The sequence below is a fragment of the Phocoena phocoena genome, chromosome 20 (assembly GCF_963924675.1).
Source record: "Phocoena phocoena chromosome 20, mPhoPho1.1, whole genome shotgun sequence".
Lineage (NCBI taxonomy): Eukaryota > Metazoa > Chordata > Mammalia > Artiodactyla > Phocoenidae > Phocoena > Phocoena phocoena.
Window position 1 is genome coordinate 18,034,465 of NC_089238.1, and position 25,359 is coordinate 18,059,823.

General features: G+C 41.8%; 1 protein-coding gene across 1 annotated transcript in view; it reads right to left on the bottom strand.

The window, feature by feature from the left end:
* The window catches only part of TDRD12 (tudor domain containing 12), an 80,643-nt gene that overhangs the window by 47,870 nt on the left and 7,414 nt on the right, over window positions 1–25,359 (bottom strand). Inside the window, exons 2-8 of the mRNA XM_065898357.1 lie at window positions 24,337–24,495; window positions 16,998–17,134; window positions 15,347–15,466; window positions 10,261–10,316; window positions 8,798–8,883; window positions 2,945–3,134; window positions 2,417–2,506 (exon numbers count right to left, since the gene is read on the bottom strand). Of these exons, the coding sequence (XP_065754429.1) occupies window positions 2,417–2,506; window positions 2,945–3,134; window positions 8,798–8,883; window positions 10,261–10,316; window positions 15,347–15,466; window positions 16,998–17,134; window positions 24,337–24,495 (838 nt within the window). The remainder of the gene's footprint in view (window positions 1–2,416; window positions 2,507–2,944; window positions 3,135–8,797; window positions 8,884–10,260; window positions 10,317–15,346; window positions 15,467–16,997; window positions 17,135–24,336; window positions 24,496–25,359) is intronic.

Here is a 25,359-nt window from a genome sequence, read left to right on the forward strand (position 1 = left end):
CATCCTTCTCCCACAAAGGAATTAGTGGGACAACTGGCAAAATTTCAATGGTAGCTGAAGGTTAGACGATCACAATGCATCAGCGTTAATTTCTGATTTAGATGGGTTGTACCGTGAATATTTTTGAGAGTACCCTTATTTCTAAGAAAAACACACTCAAGTATTGGGGAGAGCTGGGGCGTTCTAGTCGGCAACATATTCTCAAGTGGTTTAGGATAAAATCAAGTTCTCTGTAATGCTCTCCAACTTTTCTGGAAGTTTGTGATCGTTTTAAATTAAAAGTTTTATTGAGAAAACGTAAGTAAACTCCGAGAAAACAGATTTTGATTCCTTTTCTGATGAATCCTAGAACAGTGCCTGACACATAGTAGGCGCTTCCTGAGTATCCGAGGACTGAAGATGTGTGGAACGGGAGTGTGAGAGCTAACCTACAGCAGAATTCAGGACACGGTCTAGAATGCATAAGCCTGGGCAGAGTAAAATAATCATAAATATTTTAAAACTTAAAGATAACTGCCAAGATAAATAGCTAAGAAAAAATAAAAGGTTTACCTCCAGGGAGGGGCCTGGGTGAGAAGAAGCTGCACAAGAGAAAATTATTTTTCATTATAGCCTTTCTACACCGTTTGACTGTTCAGCCAAGTATTAAAAAGTACTACACTTTGATTTCTGAAAAAAATAAGGCAACTTCAAGGAGAAGTACCAAAACTTAATAAAAATATAATTGGAATAGCTCCTCACAATAATTAACAAGAAAAAGGAAATCTTTGCTTGAAAAAGTAACATCTAATAATTTTGTTTCTTACATGATAATCCAGTCACATCTCACATTAGCTTTCTTTTGTTTACCATCAACCTCTTCCTTTTCAAAGATATGCAGAGTTCATTCCAACACTGATTGTAATAAAGAAAAGTAGGAAACAATTATTGCCCAGCAATCTGGGGCTACTGGAAATAATATGTCTCTACAATGGAAAGCTGTACAGTGGTTAAACACCATCTAAGTGCCTGGTATTTTTCTTGCTCTTGTGGAAATGGAAAAAACACAGATGGAATTAACACATTCCCATTAGTAATGGGCTCCTTTCAGCAGAAATTCCCATCTGGGACCCCTACAGGAGGCACATCAGAATATGGGTGGGGGCCACATAGGCCAACATCCACCACACAAACTCTGCACAAGGAGAGCCCATCTGACCAACTCAGCAGGAGGGAATAAGGCCTCCCGGTGCCACAGAGGAGGGAGTGGACTGACAGAGTCTCACCTCAGAGAGGTTATACTGGGTGCATTTGACCTAGAAAGAAGTGAAAAACCACTACAAAGAGGTAGGTATAGTAGGATCCCATTTCTGTAAGACACACCCTCACATCTGGAAAACTTTGGAAAAAAAAACTGTAAAATTTTAATAAGCAGGTACATCAAAGGTGACAGGCTTTGAAAATTATCTGTATTTTTCTATGATGAACAACATTACCAAGGTAATTTTAAAAATTTAAGGTGCATGGAATATTTTAGTTGACTAAAGCTTTAGTTTACTTGAGGTTTACAATGGATATATCTGAAATATCAACAGGTATACATACACCCAATGTAAGAGTGATCACAGAGGAATCACCACAGAGAGTGAGCCACGCATCAGAGTGGCTGGCATGTTTCACCCTTGCCCAACAAATCCAATTCATTAAATACCTTGGAGATATGGAATTAAAGACTAGATATGTCTGATTTCATAAATGCCTCTTATTGTTTTTTATAAATTTATTTATTTATTGTTGGCTGCGTTGGGTCGTTGCTGCACGTGGGCTTTCTCTAGTTGCTGTGAGTGGGGGCTACTCTTCACTGCGGTGCGCGGGCTTCTCGCTGCGGTGGCTTCTCTTGTTGTGGAGCACGGGCTCTAGGTGCAGAGGCTTCAGTAGTTGTGGCTCACGGGCTCTAGAGCGCAGGCTCAGTAGTTGTGGCACACAGGCTTAGTTGCTCCGTGGTATGTGGGATCTTCCCGGACCAGGGCTCAAACCTGTGTCCCCTGCATTGTCAGGCAGATTCTTAACCAATGCGCCACCAGGGAAGCCCCCGCCTCTTTCTTATTTCTATGCATCCTATTGCTTAAAGTAAAAATCAATCATAAATCCGTATGTGTATTCTGAAGACAAATAATAATCACTGGCCTGTGGCTGGGTTGGAATAAATCAGTCCTACGCATGAACAAGTGCCTGTTATGTTCTTTATGTTATGGTAAAATCCTATGGACTGCAAGGCAAATTATCTTTGTCAGCATCTACATCACAAATTGGTTCCATTAAATTAAGGGAAAAAGAGAGAGAATTACCACAGCCCTTCTAAACAACCCCTACAATCTTTAGATACTTAAGAGTGTTCTTTTACGTTGCCTATGAAATGGAGCAAAAGAGAACTCACCCAGGATCCTAGCAGTTGGCCTGAGGTCACCGACACCCTTGGGCCACGGATGCTGGAGAGACTTGGCCAGAAAAGTTAAACCACTTGACTCTGACAGAAAGAATACACTTCAGGGTTAAAGCATGAAATAAAACCCAAAATACAAAAGTGGATGTAGAGAGAAACATTTAAAGTTGTTTCCATTGTCCGTGACTGAATCTTCTCATATTTTCATGCTAATAAATGGCTCTTTTTTAAAGTATCTAATCTTTAAATTACGAACATATGGACTTCTGAAAATATAACTCCATGTTAATAAGAAATTGACAATAGTATTTTATCCTGTTCTCATAAAAACAAACTGCAGCAGCTCTTTTAGAACCTCAAAACTTGTAACAAACTCACCAGGATTAAAATTCAAATATTAAATTCAGAGTCGAAGTCTCTGCCTCCATACGGGGAAAAGTCTGTACAACAATTTATATCAATACGCTAAGATTCCTATAAATAAGACAGTTTAAGAGAAACATATTGGTGAAATCCACTCACTTTCCATCCTTTGAGAATCTTTTCCTTGCAAAAACATTGGCCAAAGAGTAAGTGCTGGATTGAGTTTACTGGAAAAGGATGCTGACTTTATATTCAATCTTGGTTTCTCTAAAGAATCAAGGTTTTTATTCTCCGTGGGTGATACATAACAAGCGAAGTTCTTTGCAACCAGATCATCGTTCACACAAACCTGTATAATTTTAAACATTTCATGAATAAGACAAATATACTCAGGTGACTGTTCAGAAAATACGCCAAACTTAACCGAAAATTTCAATCTTCAGAAAAATTATTTTATAGAACATAATTTGATAGAAATTGATCTCTTGACTTCTGCTCTAGTAACAGTGAACTAGATACTTCTGACCAACCTTCCTGATAAGAAAAACAGTAAGAAATGGTACAAAATCTAAAAAACGTCTACTTGAAAGTGCTTGAGAACTAACACAGCTTTGCCAGGTAAAGATCTGGGAAGAGGGTGAAGACAAAACACAAATCATAAAAGAAAAAACTGATAAATTAGATTTTATCAAAATTTTAAATTTCTGCTTTTCAAAAGATACTGTAAAGGGCAAACCACAGAAAAGGGGAAAATATTTTTAAATAATATATCTGGATGGACATGTATCCAGAATACATAAAGAACTCTCAAAACTGAATATAAAGAAAACAAAACCAATTTTAAAATGGACAAAAGATGCTAATGAAAATAGTATGGTATTGGCATAAAAACAGACACATAGATGAATGCAACAGAATAGACAGCCCAGAAATAAACCCACATATATATGGTCAATTAAATTATGAAAAAGGAGTCAATAATATATAGTGGGGAAATGACAGTCCCTTCAATAAACAGTGTTGGGAAAACTGGACAGCCACATGCAGAAGAATGAAACTGGACCACTTTCTTACACCATATACAAAAGCAAACTCAAAATGGATTAAAGACTTGAATATAAGATCTGAAACCATAAAACTCCTAGAAGAAAACATAGGTGATAAGCTCCTTGACACTGGTCTTGGAGATGATTTTTTGGATTTGACACCAAATACAAAGGCAACAAAAGCAAAAATAAACCAGCGGGACTACATCAAACTAAAATGCTTCTGCACAGCAAAGGAAAGCACCAACAAAATGAAAAGACTCTTAATGAGAGAAAATATCTACAAGTCATTTGTCTGATAAGGGGTTAATATCCAAAATACATAAAGAACTCATACAACAACAACAGCAACAAACAAACAAACCCCCAAATAATCCAACTCAAAAATGGGCAGAGGATCTGAGGATCTGAAAAGACTTTTTTCCAAAGAAGACATACAGATGGCCAACAGGTACAAGGAAAGATGCTCAATATCCCTAATAATCAGGAAAATGCAAATCAAAACCACAATGAGGGGCTTTCCTGGTGGTGTAGTGGTTAGGAATCTGCCTGCCAATCTGTCCGCATGCAGGGGACACGGGTTCAAGCCCTGTTCTGGGAAGATCCCACATGCTGTGGAGAAACTAAGCCCATGCGCCACAACTACAACCTGCGCTCTAGAGCCTGTGAGCCACAACTACTGAAGCCCGCACGCCTAGAGCCTGTGCTCCATAACAAGAGAAGCCACCGCAGTGAGAAGACCACGCACTGCAACGAAGACTAGCCCCCACTCGCCGCAACTAGAGAAAGCCCGCATGCAGCAACAAAAACCCAAGGCAACCAAAAATAAATAAATTAAATAAATAAATAAAAATACAGTGAGGTAACACTTCACATCTGTCAGAATGGCTGTTGTTAAAAAGAAACACCAAGTGTTGGCAAGTATGTGGAAAAAAAGGACCCCTTATGCACTGTTGGTGGGAATGTAAATTGGTATACCTTCTATGGAAAACAGCATGGAGATGCCTCTAGAAACTAAAATTAGAACTACCATACAATCTAGCAATTCCACTTCTGGCTATTTATCTGAAGAAAATGAAAACATTAACTTGAAAAGATACATGAATCCCCATGATCACTGCAACATTACTTACAATAGCCAAGTTAATGGAAATAATCTAAGCTTTCATGGGTGGATGAATGGATAAATAAAGATGTGGTGTAAACGTAAAATAGAGAGCTAGTGGGAAGCAGCCGCACAGCACGGGGAGATCGGCTTGGTGCTTTGTGACCACCTAGAGGGGTGGGATAGGGAGGGTGGCAGGGAGGGAGATGCAAGAGGGAAGAGATATGGGGACATATGTATAACTGATTCACTTTGTTATAAAGCCGAAACTAACACACCATTGTAAAGCAATTATACTCCAATAAAGATGTTAAAAAAAATGTAGTGTATATACATATACCCAATGGAATATGATTTGGCCACAAAAAAGAACAAAATCTTTCCATTTGTAACAACAACTTAAGGACACTATGCTAACTGAAGTAAGTCAGAGAAAGGCAAATGCTATATAATCCCCACTGGTATGTGGAATCTAAAACCAAAAGAAAACAAAGTAAACAAAAAAAAAACCCCCAAGCTCATAGATACAGAGAACAGATTGGTGGTTGCCAGAGCTGGGGTGGGGGGAATATGGGGGGAAGGTGATGAACTGGGTGAATGGAGTCAAATGGTGAAAACTTCCAATTATAAAATAAATAAGTCACGGGCATATAATGTACAGCATGGTGGCTATAGTTAATAATACTGTATTGCATATTTGAAAGTTACTAAATCTTAAAAGTTCTCATCACCATAAAAAAATTCTGTAACGCGTGGTGATGGATGTTAACTAAACATTTTGCAATACGTATACACAAGTATTAAGTCATTGTATTGTACGCTTGAAACTAATATAATGTTGTATGTCAATTATACCTCAATTAAAAAAAAGGAAAAAAAAATGGGTAAAAGATCTGAATACTTCATCGAAGATATACGGATTGCAAACAGCATATGAAAAGATACTCAACATCATAAGTCACTAGGGAAATGCAAATTTAAACTACAGTGAGAGACCATGACACACCAATGAGAATGACCATAAAAGTAATGAAGAAGATGTGAAGGAAGTGTAACTCTCATTGCTGATGGGACTGTACAATGGTTAACCACTTCGGAAAACAATTTGGTAGGCTCTTAATACCTATACTATAACACTACCCAGAAGTGGGACTCCTAGGTATTTATCCAAGAAAAATGAAAGCACAGGTCCATAGGAAGACTTGTACGTGAATCTTCATAGAAGTTTCATTTGTAAGTTGCCCCAAAGGGGTCACAACTTAAATGTCCATCAACAAGTGAATGGATAAACACACTGTAGTATATCCAGACAATGGAAGGATATTGACAATTAAAGGATCAACGTGGATGTATCTCAAAATAATTTTGTGTGAAAGAAAACAAGCAAAAAAAAAAAGAGAGAGAGAGAGAGAGAGAGAGAACACGCTGGGACACACCCTTGTGCTTCCTTCGGGAGCTAGAAAAGGACTGTTGACCCCATTTTTTCTTTTCTGGCAATTATGACCTCATGCATCCACTGTAAGCTCTCTCTGCTGAGCATGGCTCTGCTCTTTTAACACCCTGAGGTAAAAGCAAGTTGTCATCCGAACACAGCCATACACACAGGGAAAGAAAAGCAAGAAGAAAGAAGCAGGTCAGTGGAGAACTTGTTTAAGAGACGTTTCACAAGACGGGTCCTGTAGCCAGCATTCTGGCATTTTTACCAAGTTGTAAAATAAGCAATGAAAAGTCACAGGCAAAATCAACAAGAATGTGGGGGAACCCAAAACACAACCCAAAGAGTAACAAATGAACCTTATTACAAATGAATAACACAATGACACTGAAGAGGGTAGGGAAGAAAAGAGCTAACCTAAATAATTCTGCATCCAGGGCTGCATGCTCTAAGGCTAAAGACAAATTTCTTTTTCACAAGAATGTGGGTTAGCAAGTCTGAAATTACTCTATGTGAATACTAGAATTAATCAAGTAACTATACTGTAGCTAACGCAGGTTTATTACTGTCAGAGACAGGTGTGAAGAATGAGGAGAGGGGAGGGGCAGAATGAACCCTGCAGCGCTGGACTGAAATTAGAGGTACCAGAGCTCTTAATATATATACAGATGGATAGGTCTAGGAATAGATGTAAATGTTTGTGTAAGTGGGTTAACGTACATACATGTCTTTCCTATCTGTCTGCTGAGAGGGCCTGCAATCAATGACACCCCAGTAGTAATAATGAGCACACCTAGTGCCCTGATCTTAATATCTGAAGACCATTCTTCAATAAAAGGAACCACTTCTTGGAGAAGTGGCTGATTCTAGGGCTGGGACTGGAAAAGGACAAAATTAGCCTTGGAGCATCCCGTGGTACCAGAAAGCAGGAGTTTTCAACTATGATGGGACACACAGGAAGGACACATCAGCCACTCTGAAGAAGCTCCTAACAACTAAATCTGCAACAACTTGAGCAGGAAAATAATGGTAATGGTGGATTACACCCTCAGAGTAAAATAAATATCCAAAGAGTCTATACTAAGATAAATTCTTGAATCAATTAATAAATGGGAAGAAGGGTCAGCTCTTCCTCATAGATTCCAATTAAAAATGCAGAAGGCATGATGGAAATGGGCAAACACCACAGAAATGAGTTTTGCAGAGAAGAGTCATTGATGGCTATCTGCATGGTCTCAAAGTATCTCCCCATAAGATACTTAATAATTTCAAAACGGAATAAACAGTAACTCTGTTGAGGAAAAACCTAGCAGACACCACCCTAACCAGGTGATCATGATTAAGATGACAAATAATAAAACATTACCAACATCATAACCCCCGCCCTGACGTACTGAGAAGGGCATCACTTCCGTAGCATTCTTGCTAAAAGCACACAGCACCTCAAACTAATCATGAGAAAACATCAAATAAAGCCAAATTGAGTAACATTCTACAAAATAACTGGCCAGTACTCTTCAGAAGTGTCAAGGTCTTAAAAGAGGAGGAAAGACAACTGTCACAGATTGGAGGAAACTAAGGAGATTTGACAGTCAGATGCAATGTGGGATCTGAGATCAGACCTGAAACCAGAGAGAGGAAATCAGTGGAAAAACCAGCAAAATTCAAATAAGGTCTGTAGATTTTTTTAAATTATATTTTATCAGCGTAAATTTTCTGGTTTTAATCACTGTACTACTTGTTTGTATGGTTAACGTCAGGAGGACCCAGGTAAAGCACATACAAAAATCTCCGCACTATCTTGGCATCTCGTCTGTAAGTGTAAAATTGTTCCAAAACAAAGTTTTAAAATAAATCCAGGTTTTAGATGCCCTCTGTGGGCCCTGAGCAGCCCTAGATCTGCAGCTCTATCCACCTCCACACAAGGTACAGAGCTCCTGCGTCCTCATACCACCCTTCATAAAGGGCAGCCAGCCAAAGGTGAACAGCTAATAACTGGGTGGAGGAAAGAGGGGGCTCACAGGTGAGGCCCACTTCCTTTCTACTTATGGTATCTGAATTCTTTACAGTGAGCATATGTCTATACAATGAGAAAATTATGGAAGGGAAAAAGCAGGGAACTAAAACCACACCAAATGTGTGTATTCAAGAAAATTACATCCTCTCACAAGAAAATAACATTTCACACTCATCACCATAGGAATAATTTCTTGTCCATTACTCAATAAAATGCTGTCTAAATAAAATACTGAAGTACTTTTTTAAAGTAATTAAAAGAAGAAAAACAGTCCTGGCTAACTTCTGATCTAAGCCAGACCTTGAAAGATTAAGGAAATTTATATGCTGTGTGAATGACATTGTTTCCCTAGGTGTGTACTATTTTAATAAGCATTCTTATAATATTTTAATACAATTCTTCAACTTACCTTTTCATTTTTTGTAGTTACATAAAGGTAAACCTCAAAAGTATCTTCTTCCACAGCACACAATTTGGCTTCCACCTGGGTAGCTGCTAAACAGCATACATCAAAACACAAAGTAGCTGATATTAAAAGTATGCTTGAGGGACTTCCCTGGTGGTCCAGCGGTTGGGACTCCACGCTTCCACTGCAGGGGGTGCGGGTTCAATCCCTGGTCAGGGAACTAAGATCCCACATGCCACACCGCGAGGCCAACAAAAATTTAAAAGTATGCTTTAAACAACTATGACTATTTCTCACCTATTAATCTCTGCTAACCAATCACGATTACCCAGTGCCACAATATTCAACAGCTTCCTCCCGCAGAAGGGGTCTGGCACTGGGCAAGGCAAGGTGCGGGCTCTCCCGGCACAAAGTCAGCCATGTGTCCTCTGTCCCCCTCAGCCCGCCATCCTCCTCCTGCCACCCTGTGACAGCACCTCGAGCACAGTTCTGGGCCCTCTCTTCTTTTCCAGTGACTCCCAAACCCACGTGCCCAGTCACGGTCTTTCACCTGAGTCCATTCCACCCCTCCAAATGCCCCGAAGAGCAGCTCCATGTATGGGCACCAACAGGCACTCTGCTCCATCCTTTACAAACGTACTTCACTTCACTCTTACCACAACACTTTGGGGTAAGCACTGTTATCATTTTACAGGTGAGGAGGCTATGCGGACGTAGCAGGACGGTATTCGACCCAAGCACTCTGCCTCCTCCAAACCCGTGTCTCCAGGGCCCCCTGTGGGCTCACAAGGGCCCAAGCTACAGAACCAGAAGCGCCCCTCCCATTTCTCCCAGGTGCAACGCCTCTGGTCGCTCCTTTACCAGGACAGTGGGGCAGTGGAGGAGAGGGGCCAGCACCCCAGGCAATGCAAACTCACTACTCCTCACAACAGCCCTGGAGTTGGGCACAGTTGTTTGGCTCAGACGGCCCCGGGTTAGGACAGATGTCTCAAATGAGAGTCTGTCTTACAGCCAAGGATATAAAATAAAAAGAGCACACGAAAGAGGCGCTGAGACATCCTGCACGTCTGCATTAGCAATGACGGTGATCACAAAGTATCCATTTACGACCCCTTGCCCGCTAAAAGAAAGTTAGGCTTTTCATCAACTGTTGGTTCGAAGAAATGCACGTAAATTTACTTTGCAGCGCTGCAGCTTCTATGCCAACTAAGAGACAGGCTTTCTTGTGTAAGGGTCCTCATCCACATAGCTCCTTCCTGATTTCACCTGTCAATTACTGATGCCCACATCCACCCCCAAAATTCCAGGGGTGCAGGGTCACTGTGACACTTGGGGTGGAAGAAGCTCTAGGTCACTTATGAACCCCACAAAGGCGGTCAGACAGCTAAGCACGCACATCTCAAACCCTCTCATCGACAGAAGGCGTCAGTTCAGACCAGGCGGCAGCGATCATGCACGTGCCTCACCTTTTAGGATGTTCTGAAAGTACCGAATAGCTGCACTGTCCCACTTCTTGGCAGGTCTGGAACAGAGAAAAGAGGCAACTTCATTACATAAAAAGCTGAGGCCAGTACGCTAACGTCATGTAGTAAATTATACACTGGATGTCTCTGATATTACACGTTGAACATATGATGCAGGTAACGGGGAGTCCGGCTCTGGCCTGGGGGTGATGATCCCAGCTGCACCCCGCAGCAGACTTCTCTTCCATGCCCGCCTGTGCCAGTGCAGAGACTCGCTGAGAATGGGCCCCTTTCTGGGGCTTCCTGAGCTACTGTGCCCACCTCCACGGCATCACCTGTCCCAACACCATCGTCCCATTACCTGCGACACCCATCTCCCAGCCAGAACGCTCGCTTCCCAGGACAGCGACCCTGAGTTAGGACTGCTCAGCACAGGCTGGCACAGAGCGAGGGCCCCACACGTGTTGGTTAAACCAACATTCTGAAAGTGGCTGTGGGAAACGCAGCCACTACTGTCTCGTGGTACCCCTTTCACTGTGTCCCACTTCTCCCTATCATCTCGTCCTTTCCTGTGTGTGATACTGTGATTTATGATAAGAAATATATATTTTGTCATTGTCCCTGTTTCTGGCACCGAGTTCAGTGATGAGAGTGACAAGGTGACGAGTGGAAAGCACCAAGGTAACTTAAAAATGGGGGCTGGTTGCCAGGGGAACCAACCTTGTGATTAGAGGGTTGGAACTTTCAGTCCCACCACCCTGACCTCCAGGGAGGAGAAAGGGGCTGGAGGTTGAATCAATTGCCAATGGCCAAAGATTTAATCAATCATGGCTAGGTAATGAAGCCTCCATAAACACCAAAAAGGGCCTAGGCTGGGAGCTTCTGCGCTGGTGAACACGTGGAGATGCGGGGGACTGGTGTGCCTGGAGAGGGAAGGAAGCGCCTCTCCCCACCTTGCCCTGCGCATCTCTTCCATCTGGCTGCTCCTGAGTTATATCTTTTATAATAAACTGGTAATCTAGTAAGTAAAATGTTTCTCTGAGTTCTGTGAGCAAATTAATCAAACCCAAGAAGGGAACCTCTCATTTATAGCCATCCCAGTCAGAAGCACAGGTGACAACCCAGACTTGAAATTGGCATCTGAAGTTGCAGGGGCGGGGGCAGGGGGAGGTCTTGTAGGGTGGAGCCCTTAACCTGTGGGATCTGATGCTATGTCAGGTTAGGCTGCTACATACACACACTCCCAAACTGGAGTCAGAGTCATACTATGCTTTGGAAAGAAAATCGCAGGAGGAGCCATAGGCAGCGGAAGATCATGAAAAACCAATATTTAGAAGCATGGAACAAAAATAAAATAAAGTAAGGTTAGAGTGATATGGTTTATGTTTCTCCACTGGTTTTATCAGAGATGCCATCACCATCCTCCAAGGGTTGTTTCAAAGATCAAATGAGGTAATGTACATAAAGCACTCAGCCCTGTTATTTTTATTTTTACTAAGATACTAAGCACATTACTTCAAGAGAATCACAAAGGGTTTCCGAAGGGAGGTATAAACAAACAAACAAACAAACGAATACAGTGGTTTTAAAACCTCACTATACAAAAAATTACCTAATAAGCTTTTTGTTTTTTAACAAAATGTAGTAGATTCCTGATAAGGAAAAGGCCCAAGAGAAAAATCAATCTAGTCTATGAACAAGTAAATCAACAAGTCTGTCACAGGTGAATCAATTAGTCTGTGTGTCTGTGTATGTGTGTGTCTCTCTCAACACGGCACGTGCGCGCACACACACACATACACACACACACACACACACACACACACACTAACTACGTGAAGAGATACCCAACTTTACAAGTCAGAAAAATACAACTTAAAACAAAATACCATTGTTGTCCAGCAAACAAGCAAAAAAGCCTGATGATATTCTACGTTGCGTGGGGAAAGCAGCACTTTCTACACCCCAATGATGGGAGTATAGACTGCTAGTCCTTTTGAAGGGAAATTTAACAAAAACTGTAATACACATGTTAAGAAAGACATTCTAGATGAGGCGCAAACACAAAACCAGCAACATCAAAGAAGGTGATCAAAACCCAGTGAGATCACTTACCTGAAGCCCTTCTTCGCCTACACTGAGGGTCTCCTAGGGTTGGGTGTGTCCAAGGCTGGGAAAGCCCCTGGGGAGCACTGTGGTGGCGTTGGGAAGGGGGTAATGCAGAGGGGGCGTGAGAAAGACAGGGGTCTGCCTCTGAGGAAGAGCTGGGCACGGAGGGCTGGCTGCTCTGCAAGAGGGACAGGAAGGGGGCGGGCGTCGCTGGGCAGCCTGGTGGAACAGCGGCCTCAGCAGAGACCAGCTGGCTTATCAGTGTGGATTCCGAGGCAGCCACAAGAGTGATGCATTCATCATCCCAAGGGAGCTACAGGTGATGAGGGCTGGGGGAGTGGAGATGGGAGGGTCTCCACAGATCCCACAAAAGCATCCATAAGAGAGGCAGCTTCCAAGTTCAGAGAGACCTTAGAATGCAACATCACTGGGACATGCAAGTTGAATCAAAATTGTGCTGCTTTGGGCTTCACTGGTGGCGCAGTGGTTGAGAGTCTGCCTGCCGATGCAGGGGACACGGGTTCGTGCCCCGGTCCGGGAAGATCCCACAGGCCGCGGAGCGGCTGGGCCCGTGAGCCATGGCCGCTGAGCCTGCGCGTCCGGAGCCTGTGCCCCGCAACGGGAGAGGCCACAACAGTGAGAGGCCCGTGTACCGCCAAAAAAAAAAAAAAAAAAAAATTGTGCTGCTTCCCATACCTTCTTCTCCCACAAAGCCACAGTGTTGGAGGGGGAGGATGGGGCTACCCCCAGGACCTCAGGTAGTGCTCATTCAAGACAGCAAAGATCACAGTCATAACCCTGACACAGCACTGCCCAGTGCAGGGACCCATCCTGTACAAACACTGGCAATGTGGTCAAATTACTAGACAGGGGTGTGTGTGTGTGTGTGTGTGTGTGTGTGTGTGTACGATACATGTGTACACATGTGCATGCATGCATGTATACATTTCTACACCTATATATCTCATTTTGATTTACCTATATTCTTATGAGAATGTACAGTGCAAAGTGGTTTGGTAACAATCTAGCTGGCTATCAAGAGAGGAGTGGTTAAAGACAGCAAGTATGCCAATTGTATTCACCCAGGAAAACGACTGAAAGTAGAAGGGAATACATGTACTGGCAAAGAACTTCAAAATACTGGGTTGGCCAAAAGGTTTGTTCTTTTTTTCCATAAGATGGCTCTAGTAGCACTTAATTGTGTTTAACTTCATTCGAAACAATTTTGTTAGATTGTATTGTGACAGCTGGCATATCAGCGTGCATTAAAAAAAAATCAAAAATTTTTGGTGAATTTTTGTGCAGCCATTTTAATATTGGAGATGGAAGAAAAAGCAACATTTTCGGCATATTATGCTTTATTATTTCAAGAAAGGTAAAAGTGCAACTGAAACGCAAAAAAAGATTTATGCAGCGCGTGGAGAAGGTGCTGTGACTGATCGAATGTGTCAAAAGTGGTTTGCGAAGTTTCGCGCTGGAGATTTCTCACTGGACGATGCTCCATGGTCGGGCAGACCAGGTGAAGTTGATGGCGATCAAATCGAGACAGTAACTGAGAACAATCAATGTTATACCACGTGGGAGACAGCCGACGCACTCAAAATATTCAACTCAAGTGCTGAAAATCACTTGCACCAGCTTGGTTATGTTAATCGCTTTGATGTTTGGGTTCCACATAAGTTAAGCAAAAAACACCTTCTCGACCATACTTCTGCATACGATTCTCTATTTTTTTTTAAACATTTGGCTTCCACTTTTTTTTTTTAGTTTTATTTATGTTTATTTTTGGCTGCACTGGGTCTTCATTGCTGCGTGCGGGCTTTCTCTAGTTCTGGCGAGAGGGGGCTACTCTTCATTGCGGTGTGTGGGCTTCTCATTGCGGTGGCTTCTCTTGTTGCAGACCATGGGGCTCTAGCTGTGCCGGCTTCAGTAGTTGTGGCATGTGGGCTCAGCAGCTGTGGCTCGCAGGCTCAGTAGCTGTGGCACATGGGCTTAGTTCCTCCGCAGCATGTGGGATCTTCCTGGACCAGGGATCGAACCTGTGTCTGCTGCACCGGCAGGCGGATTCTTAACCACTGTGCCACCAGGGAAGTGTCCCAAATGCATAATCTTCCATCAGGATAACACAAAGACTGCATGTTTCTTTCATGACCAGGCAAAAACTGTTACAGCTTGGCTGGGAAGTTCTGATTCATCCGCCATACACACCAGACACTGCACCTTCGGGTTTCCATTTATTTAGGTCTTTACAAAATTCTCTTAATGGACAAAATTTCAATTCCTTGGATGACTGTAAAAGGCACCTGGAACAGCTCTTTGCCCAAAAAGATAAAAGTTTTGGGAAGATGGAATTATAAAGTTGCCTGAAAAATGGCAGAAGGTAGTGGAACAAAAGGGTAAATATGTTGTTCAATAAAGCTCTTCGTGAAAATGAAAAATGTGTCCTTTATTTTTACTTAAAAACCAAAGGCACTTTTTGGCCAACTCAATACATTCTTAAGTTAAATTTGCCAATAAGACAGTGTGTTCTAATTTTCATTAAAAGCTCCATGCATGTGAATATGTATAAAAGCACTGAAAAAGGTCTGCAAGTTCAGAGCCTGAACAGGTCACGGAAGCCTCCCAGGAGGGAGGGAGGGAGGAAATGGGGCTGGAGAAGGATGTCATGGACTTTTCTTTTAATGCTCCATGATCCGATGTATAAATGTTTCTCTTTACACTTAATTTATCCCTTTTCGTAAGTTAAGAAGCCAAATAGCACAGAGCTCAGACCATACTCTAACCCCCTCACAACACAGCCTCTGGAGATGGGGCTACATGGCCAGGTTTGACACAGTGACTCAGAAAACACCTCCTGAAGGACAAAGAGACCTTTGAAATGGCTTAGCACTTCTCAAGAGGGTCTGATTTCACATAAACATCATACACTCAATTTAAGACTTTTACTAATGATTCAGCATATGTTAGAAGCTGTACTTACACAATCTCAGCGCTGTCTTCACAGAAGTCAATGTGCAATGTGACAGGCTTTGTGCAGTACAGTCTGAATTTTTTTGCTCTGTAGGGAAGCTGCATAAAAGTTTCTACTGCAACTCGGACGCTTAACAGTGAAAGAGAAAGAGTTCCATAATTTAAAAACTTATATATAACATATTTCTTTAAAGTACACCTACATAATTAAAATACTTAACATGAAACAAAACCTGACTACTTCTGTTTCTATTACAGCCACCAAGAGCAGCAAGTGCTTGGAGCCATCTGCCGGGCAAGGTGAAAACTGGTTCTTGGGGCCTGAGAAAAATCTTACTTTTTTATGTATAAAGCACAGATATACATATAGTACATAAAAGACACTCGGTTATCTTTGGTGTCAAAAAGGGAGGCATTAGAGAAACACTGTCTCCTTAGACTGAGAAACACTGGGTAATAACGAACAAACCTGGAAGCAAATTCTATTTAAGATTTTAAAATAGCAATTTCAATACACGACCAGAATTATCTTGAAGCTTCTGTAAATAAGCAGATGTTTTAAGAATGAGTATTTGTCAACTTTGCACAAAAGAGCTGACGGGCTGAGGTTTCATAAGCTGTTCGGCATTTTTATCTCCATTCTCCTTCAGGCAAACGACAGAGCACTTGAACATATGGTTTCGACATCAACAGGTTCTCAGGGGCCGTGTGTGGGCAGCCTGGCCACCTCGGTCTCGGACCGCTTAGAAAAGGCGGCTGCACTAACCGCCCCTCCGGGCCGCCCCGCTCTAATCATACGATTCTCTTGCCCAAAACAAACTAAACTTAAAACTCCAAATACTAAGAGGAAATCTCTCCAAACCGTTAAATACGATGTTAACTTTAATAACCACTATGGTTACATGGGTGCAGGACCACAAGCTAGAAAGGCACCTCCTTTTCCATGAAGACCTGCCAGCCCTGCTGTGGGAGCGGCCCCCTGACACAGACTCCCCATCAGGGCACCCACCTCCCCTGCAGCTGGGACCACTCTTTCCCTTTTGGAAGAAGGGTCCTCATGTCTACTATTTATTATTTATTAAACTGATACCCTCTGACTCTGGGATAGGAAACCATGAGAAAAATTACCACAAACACCAAGACCAACTTGCTGACAAGTGTCTTCTAGGGAACCGTGGTGTGTGGTCCTGGAGTCGAGGGTCACTCTGAACGGCCTCCTGTCTTCTGTGACAGTCACACCCTCACTCTGCTAAGCAGGACGAGGGACGCACGCTCTGCTCTCAGCAGTCTAAGGCTGTGCCAGCAAACCATCCCTTCTGTGGCGACAAGAAGAGTTTCTCTCCGCCTCCAGGTAGCCAGGCCTCCCGAAGCACCCATTCCGTCACCTAAGCAAACTCAGGGGACATGCCAGGCCAGGCCAGGAGAGCGGCTGACAGAGAGCGCCTGCACTTTCTAGGACGGAAGGCAGAAGGAGGGCCGGAGCCGCCTGCTGAATTCTCACCCCGAGCACCTGCTCTTACGTTCACTGCTTATAAAACTGGAACCTGCAAGTCTTCCCATCTTGAAGCTCTCGCCCCTTACTTCGAAAATTGACATTCTCCTTGAAAACAGACGTTTGTCCCCTAAAGAGCATGAGGCAAGATAAATACATACATACATACTTTTCGGATTTCACTGGAACGTACTTGGCAAAATCCACAAGGAAACACTCTGTGAGGTAATGGTCTGCTGAAGACACTATTGACTTAATAACAGCCCTGCACCAGCACTTCAGTTCCTGACAATAAACCACACAAACCTACAAAATAAAAAGAAAACTTCGGTGTTAAAATCTCTAGTCATACTCAGAAAACTGTAAGATACTAATGAAAGAAATCAAAAATGACACAGATGGAGAGATACACCACGTTCTTGGATTGGAAGAGTCAATACTGTGAAAATGACTATACTGCCCAAAGCAATCTACAGATTCAATGCAATCCCTATCAAATTACCAATGACATTTTTCAGAATCAGAACAAAAAAATTTACAATTTGTATGGAAACACAAAAGACCATGAATAGCCAAAGCAATTTTTTTTTTTTTTTTTTTGGGGTACGCGGGCCTCTCACTGTTGTGGCCTCTCTCGTTGCGGAGCACAGGAACCAGACGTGCAGGCTCAGTGGCCATGGCTCACGGGCCTAGCCGCTCTATGGCACATGGGATCTTCCCGGACCAGGGCACGAACCCGTGTCCCCTGCATTGGCAGGTAGACTCTCAACCACTGCGCCACCAGGGAAGCCCGCCAAAGCAATTTTGAGAAAGAAAAATGGAGATGGAAGAATCAGGCTCCCTGACTTCAGATTATACTACAAAGCCACAGTAATCAAAACAGTATTGGTACTGGCACAAACACAGAAATATATATCAATGGAACAGGATAGAAAGTCCAGAAACAAACCCACACACCTATGGTCATCTGATCTTTGACAAAGGAGGCAAGACTATACAATGGAGAAAAGACAGTCTTTTCAATAAGTGGTGTTGGATAATCAAGACCAAAAGACAACCCTCAGAATGGGAGAAAACATTTGCAAATGAAGCAACTGGCAAAGGATTAATCTCCAAAATTTACAAGCAGCTCATGCAGCTCAATAACAAAAAAACAAACAACCCCATCCAAAAATGGGCAGAAGACCTAAATAGACATTTCTCCAAAGAAGATATACAGACTGCCAACAAACACATGAAAGAATGCTCAACATCATTAATCATTAGAGAAATGCAAATCAAAACTACAATGAGATATCATCTCACACCGGTCAGAATGGCCATCATCAAAAAATCTATAAACAATAAATGCTGGAGAGGGTGTGGAGAAAAGGGGACACTCTTGCACTGCTGGTGGGAATGTGAATTGGTTCAGCTACTATAGAGAACAGTATGGAGGTTCCTTAAAAAACTACAAATAGAATTACCATATGACCCAGCAATCCCACTACTGGGCATATACCCTGAGAAAACCAAAATTCAAAAAGAGTCATGTACCAAAATGTTCATTGCAGCTCTATTTACAATAGCCCGGAGATGGAAACAACCTAAGCGCCCATCATCGGACGAATGGATAAAGAAGATGTGGCACATATACACAATGGAATATTACTCAGCCTTAAAAAGAAATGAAATTGAGCTATTTGTAATGAGATGGCTAGACCTAGAGTCTGTCATACAGAGTGAAGTAAGTCAGAAAGAAAAAGACAAATACCGTATGCTAACACATATATATGGAATTTAAGGGAAAAAAATGTCATGAAGAACCTAGGGGTAAGACAGGAATAAAGACGCAGACCTACTGGAGAACGGACTTGAGGATATGGGGAGGGGGAAGGGTGAGTTTTGACAGGGCGAGAGAGAGTCATGGACATATACACACTAACAAACGTAGTAAGGTAGATAGCTGGGGGGAAGCAGCCGCAAGGCACAGGGATATTAGCTCGGTGTTTTGTGACAGCCTGGAAGGGTGGGAGGGGGAGAGTGGGAGGGAGGGGGACGCAGGAGGGAGGATATATGGGAGCATGTGTGTGTGTATGGCTGATTCACTTTGTTGTAGAGCAGAGGCTAACACACCATTGTGAAGCAATTGTACCCCAATAAAGATGTTTAAAAAAAAAAAAAATAAGTGGTGTTGGGAAAACTAGACAGCTACATGTAAAAGGGTGAAATTAGAACACTCCCTAACACCATTCACAAAAAAAAACTCAAAATGGCTTTAAGGCCTAAATGTAAAGCCGGATACTATAAAACTCTTAGAGGAAAACATAGGCAGAACACTCTCTGACATAAATAACAGCAAGGTCTTTTTCAAGGCACCCCCTAGAGTAATGAAAATAAAAACAAAAATAAACAAATGAGACCTAATTAAACTTAAAAGCTTTTGCACAGCAAAGGAAACCATAAACAAAACAAAAAGACAACCCTCAGAATGGGAGAAAAATATTGGGCTGGCCAAGAAGTTCCTTCAGTTTTTAAGTAAAAATAAGAGATACATTTTTCATTTTCAGCAAGAACTTTATTGAACAACGTATTCACTCTTTTGTTCCACTACCTTTTGTGATTTTTCAGGCAACTTCATAATTCCACCTTCCCCAAACTTTTTATCTTTCTGAGCAAAGAACTGTTCCAGGTGCCTTTTACAGTCGTCCAGGGAATTGAACATTTTTCCATTAAGAGAATTTTGTAAAGACCTAAATAAATGGAAATCTGGAGGTGCAGTGTCTGGTGCATACGGCAGATGAACCAGAACTTCCCAGCCAAGCTGTAACAGTTTTTGCCTGGTCATGAAAGAAACATGTTGTCTTTGCGTTATCCTGATGGAAGATTAGGCGTTTTCTGTTGACTAATTCTGGATGCTTTTTGTCGAGTGCTGCTTTCAGTTGGTCTAATTGGGAGCAGGACTTGTTGGAATTAATCATTTGGATTTCCGGCAGTAGCTCATAATAGAGGACTCCCTTCCAATCCCACCACATACACAGCATCACCTTCTTTGGATGAAGACCGGCCTTTGGTGTGGTTGGTGGTGGTTCATTTCGCTTGCCCCACAATCTCTTCCGTTCCACATTATTATGCAGTATCCACTTTTCATCGCCTATCACAATTTGTTTAAAAAACGGAACATTTTCAATACATTTCAGTAGAGAATGGATATGGAAATACAGTCAAGAAGGTTGTATTTTCACTTAACTTACGTGGAACCCAAACATCAAAGCGATTAACATAACCAAGCTGGTGCAAATGATTTTCAGCACCTGAGCTGAATATTTTGAGTGCGTCGGCTATCGCCCACGTGGTATGACATTACTGTTCTCAATCCACGTCTCGATTTGATCGCTATCAACTTCACCTGGTCTACCCAACCGTGGAGCATCGTCCAGTGAGAAATCTCCAGCACGAAACTTCGCAAACCACTTTTGACACATTCGATCAGTCACAGCACCTTCTCCACGTGCTGCACAAATCTTTTTTTGCGTTTCAGTTGCATTTTTACCTTTCTTGAAATAATAAAGCATAATATGCTGAAAATGTTGTTTTTCTTCCATCTTCAATATTAAAATGGCTACACAAAAATTCACCAACTTTGATTTTTTTTTTTAATGCACGCTGATATGCCAGCTGTCACAACACAGTCTAACAAAATTGTTTTGAATGAAGTTAAAGACAACTAAGCACTATTAGAGCCATCTTAGGAAAAAAATGAATGAACCTTTTGGCCAACCCAATATTTGCAAATGAAGCAACTGACAAAGGATTAATCTCCAAAATATACAAAACAGCTCATGCAGCTCAATATCAAAAAAAAAAACCACCAACCCAATAAAAAGTGGGTCAGAAGACTTAAATAGACATCTCTCCAAAGAAGACATATAGACAGTTAAAAAGCACATGAAAAGATGCTCAACATCACTAATTACTAGAGAAATGCAAATCAAAACTGCAATGAAGTACCACCTCACACTGGTAAGAATGGCCATCATCAAAAAATCTACGAACAATAAATGCTGGAGAGGGTGTGGAGAAAAGGCAACCCTCCTACACTGTTGGTGGGAATGTAAACTGGTACAGCCACTATGGAGAACAGTATGGAGGTTCCTTAAAAAACTAAAAATATAACCACCATATGATCCAGCAATCCCTGGGCATATATCCAGAGAAAACCATATTTCGAAAAGATACATGCACCCCAATGTTCCCTGCAGTACTATTTACAATAGCCAGGACGTGGAAGCCACCTAAATGTCCACCGACAGAGGAATGGATAAAGAAGATGTGGTATATATACACAATGTAATATTACTCAGCCGTAAAAAAGAATGAAATAACGCCATTTGCAGCAACATGGATGGACCTAGAGATTGTCATACTGAGTGAAGTAAATCAGACAGAGAAAGACAAATATCACATGATATCGCTTTTATGCGGAATCCAAAAAAAGAATACCAATGTACTTATCTACAAAACAGTAATAGAGTTATAGACGTAGAAAATAAACTTGTGGTTACCAGGGAGTAAGTGGGGGGGGCGTGGAGGGATAAGTTGGAAGACTGGGATTAACATAACCACTACTATATATAAAATAGATAACTAATAAGGACCTACTGTATAGCACAGAGAACTCTACTCAATACTCTATAATGGCCTATCTGGGAAAAGAATCTAAAAATGAGTGGATGTATGTATAACAGATTCACTTTGTTGTACACTTACAACTAACATAACATTGTAAATCAACCATACTACAATAAAAATTTTTTAAATTAAATTAAATTAAAAATCTGTACTCAATAATGAGAGAACTAAAAGGTACTCTCAACATCATCTCATACCTTTTTCCTTAAAGATGCAAGGAGGCTGGATCACCCCAAGCTAAACACTGCTTTTGTTGGGAAAACAAGAACACAGGGCACCTGAATTCTATTTCACTGGTTTTCTTACTACAATCACTTTGACTCCTTAACGAAGGAGAATTTTTAGAAAGTGAAATAAGGAAAATGCATTGCTTTACCTTCTTAAATCAGAAAACAAAACTTACAAATAATTGTCAGTCATGTGCCAGGACAACACAGAATCACAACCCCAGGCTCATCTTCCCGGTTCTGCTTCCCATGCCTGTTTACCACCCTCTAACATTTGTTTGCTATCAGCCACAGCTGGACATCAGCGCCATGATGAAGGGGATTTTTGTCTTTTTGTTTACTGCCATTTTCCCAGCACCTAGAACAGTGCTTGGCATGTACTATGTCTTCAAAAGCTACTCAGTGAATGACTGAATAAATACCTGCAGCCCCCTTTTAGGGAAACCGCCCTGCTAGAGTGACAGTGCTCGGCATCCTGACTGTCCCATGGGACTGACAGGCCACAGACAGGCAAACCATATGCTGACCACAGGCTTATAAAGTGGCTCAGCAGGGACAGCTGTGCCCAACAGGGAAGAAGTGGGACGGTGGAGATCCCTGCCCTCGAGAACTGAAGTTGGAAAACATAGAGCAGCTGTTCTGCAAGGGATGTGTTCTTGAGAGCCTCACATAATTCAAGACTCAAATAATTCAAGAGAAGCTGTGCCAAAGGATAGAGGGTATTTCTGTTTCATGCTTAAGTCAAAGAACCCTGCAGCTAACAATTCACACAGTCAGTCGACTTTGAAAAGGTGGTATACTAGGGCTTCTACTAGCCAGTAACGAGATAATTTAAGCATCAAGAAAAATGATTACAACTGATGAATACATTAAAAGCCATGAGATCAATATAGTACTTAAAAATAACAAGGAGAGAAAAACAAAACAAACCTCTAGACGTAAATGTAGATAACTAGGCACAGGAAAACTGATAAGGCAAAGAATCAAGCAATTTTTCCACCTTTCCAGTATTACTTCAGGAAGCCAAACCGTTCTAACAGATGAGGGAAGGTTCTCTATGGAAGAATTCCAGCTCATGAATGCAGAAGCAATGTGAAAATGACCATTTTGCAAGCATAAATGAAAGAGCTGGTTTGGGTGGTGGTGGTCACTGGATAGCATTACTAGCCGACGAGAACCACAGGGGGCACTTAGGCTGCCACCATCTGAATGCAGCGGTCAACCTCAGCATCACCGAAAGTGAGATTCTCTCCCAATTCAATACAAGAGGAACCTCACAGCACCAGTCATTCTTGGGGAAAACACGTGACTATAAATGTAATCAAAGCTTTATATTTATCAGTCTGCACAAAATATAGGGGATGAAGGGAAAAGTTCACCACCACCACAAGGAAGCACCTAGGCTATACAGAACGTGGAACACTTTAAAAGGACAACTGACCTGGTTTCGTTTCTTCAACACGTAAACGGTGGACTTCCCTGGTGGCACAGTGGTTAAGAATCCACCTGCCAACGCAGGGGACATAGGTTCGATCCCTGGTCTAGGAAGATCCCACACACTGCAGAGCAACTAAGCCTGTGCACCACAACTACTGAACCTGCACTCTAGAGCCTGCGAGCCATAACTACTGAGCCCACATGCCACAACTACTGAAGCCCGTACGCCTAAAGCCCGTGCTCTGCAACAAAGAGTAGCCACCACTCACCACAACTAGAGAAAGCCCGCACGCAGCAACGAAGACCCAACGCAGCCAAAAATAAAACAAATTAATTAAAAAAAAAAAAGTAAATGGCATGGAAAAAATAATGTTATTAATGATTATTTAGGGTGGGCTGAGGAATTCAAATTATTTCTAATTTTTCTCATAGTTTATAAATCTTTTCCTATCACACTGTTATAAAAATTCAAATTCTTGGGCTTCCCGGGTGGAGCAGTGGTTGAGAGTCCACCTGCCGATGCAGGGGACACGGGTTCATGCCCCGGTCCAGGAAGATCCCACATGCCGCGGAGCGGCTAGGCTAGTGAGCCATGGCCGCTGGGCCTGTGCGTCCGGAGCCTGTGCTCCGCAATGGAAGAAGCCACAACAGTGAGAGGCCCGCATACTGCAAAAAAAAAAAAAAAATTCAAATTCTTCTGAGAAATGACTAACCTGCAGAGAGAAGCAGACAATGGGCACAGAGCTGAGGGTGCAGGAAAGGAAGGAGGGGCCACAATGTAGAGTAAGGAAAATAAAACACCACGAGTTGGTCAAAGTCACAAGCAACCAAAAGCGAGGCACTGGCCCTAGACTGGAAACCCCCATGCTCCCTCTGCTAAGGTCCCTGTGATGGATCTAGAATGATCCTCTGGTTCCCAGCCCCAAGACGATGGCTCTATACCTGAATTTAGATGACACTCCACCTCCTGTGGCCCCATGTGAACCTGATACAACAACTGCCACTTTCCATGACTAGCCCGACTCTTATGCAACCGAAAGAACCTAACACAGGGCAATGATCGTAAGCAGTTGAAATACTCTATAAAAGTTTTTATCATCTTAGTTGCTAAAACAGTCTACATCTTGAGTAGTATTTCAAGACATGTTGTTTAAAGCACATTTAGATACATACCTGCCCTTCTTCCAACATTAGTGGTTTTATTTCTGTATCTTGACACATGTTATTATAGAAGTCATTCATGGCACTATTTAGTTTTTGATACTCAACTTCATGATCTAAAAAGGGACTACATCCTTTTATAATAACCCAGAAGCAACCTGGATCTTCGATCTGTAAAATTTTTAAAAGACAAAACAATGCATGATTTAAAAGTGGAACCATAAAATAATAAACCTTAGAATCACAGTAACTCTTTCAAATTTAAGTGCTCTAACAAATTCTTGACAAGTACTTCTGTCTTAAATGGTCAGATAGAAGATAAAAGACCCTCAAACTATCACCTTGTATACCTCAAACTTATATAATGTCATGTGTCAATTACACTTCAATAAAACTCGGAAAAACGATAGAAGACGCAAAGATAAAACTCTAAAGCACGTAACCAATAATATGGAATTTAGAATCATGTGCTGACTGAAAAAGCAAACAGAGATCAATGCCCTTGATCTGTACTTTGAAAATATCCATAATAAAAGACAAATGCAAGGTTCAGAACAGCGTTCTTTGTACTCTATGTCTTTCATAAGAAAGAGAGGGAAATGTGAATGCATGTACATTCTGCTCCTGTTAAAATAAAGAAATGGCAGATAAACCAAAAACATACAAATTATTACGTACGGAGGAAGCCAGGAATGGGGTAGAAGGAAGAGAGATGAAAGACTTTTCTGAATGTATCTTATTATCTATTCGTGTTATTAGAAACCAAGATTTTCATCATTAGAGAAAGAATACAAATATAAAATGAAAAGTTAAATTTGAATTGAAAATATCAGTAAAAGCTCATGATTTTTCAAATGTACTATATTTCCTGTCTACTGAAAGGGCCTAAAAGCAATGACATCCCAAGATTTTGGATCCCAGATACCAGGTGACAGGAGTACATTAGTACTCTATTTTTCTGAATGTTTGAACATTTTTATAATAAATTGTTGGAAAAAAGAACAGCTGGCCATTCTGGCTCCAGTAATGGCAGAG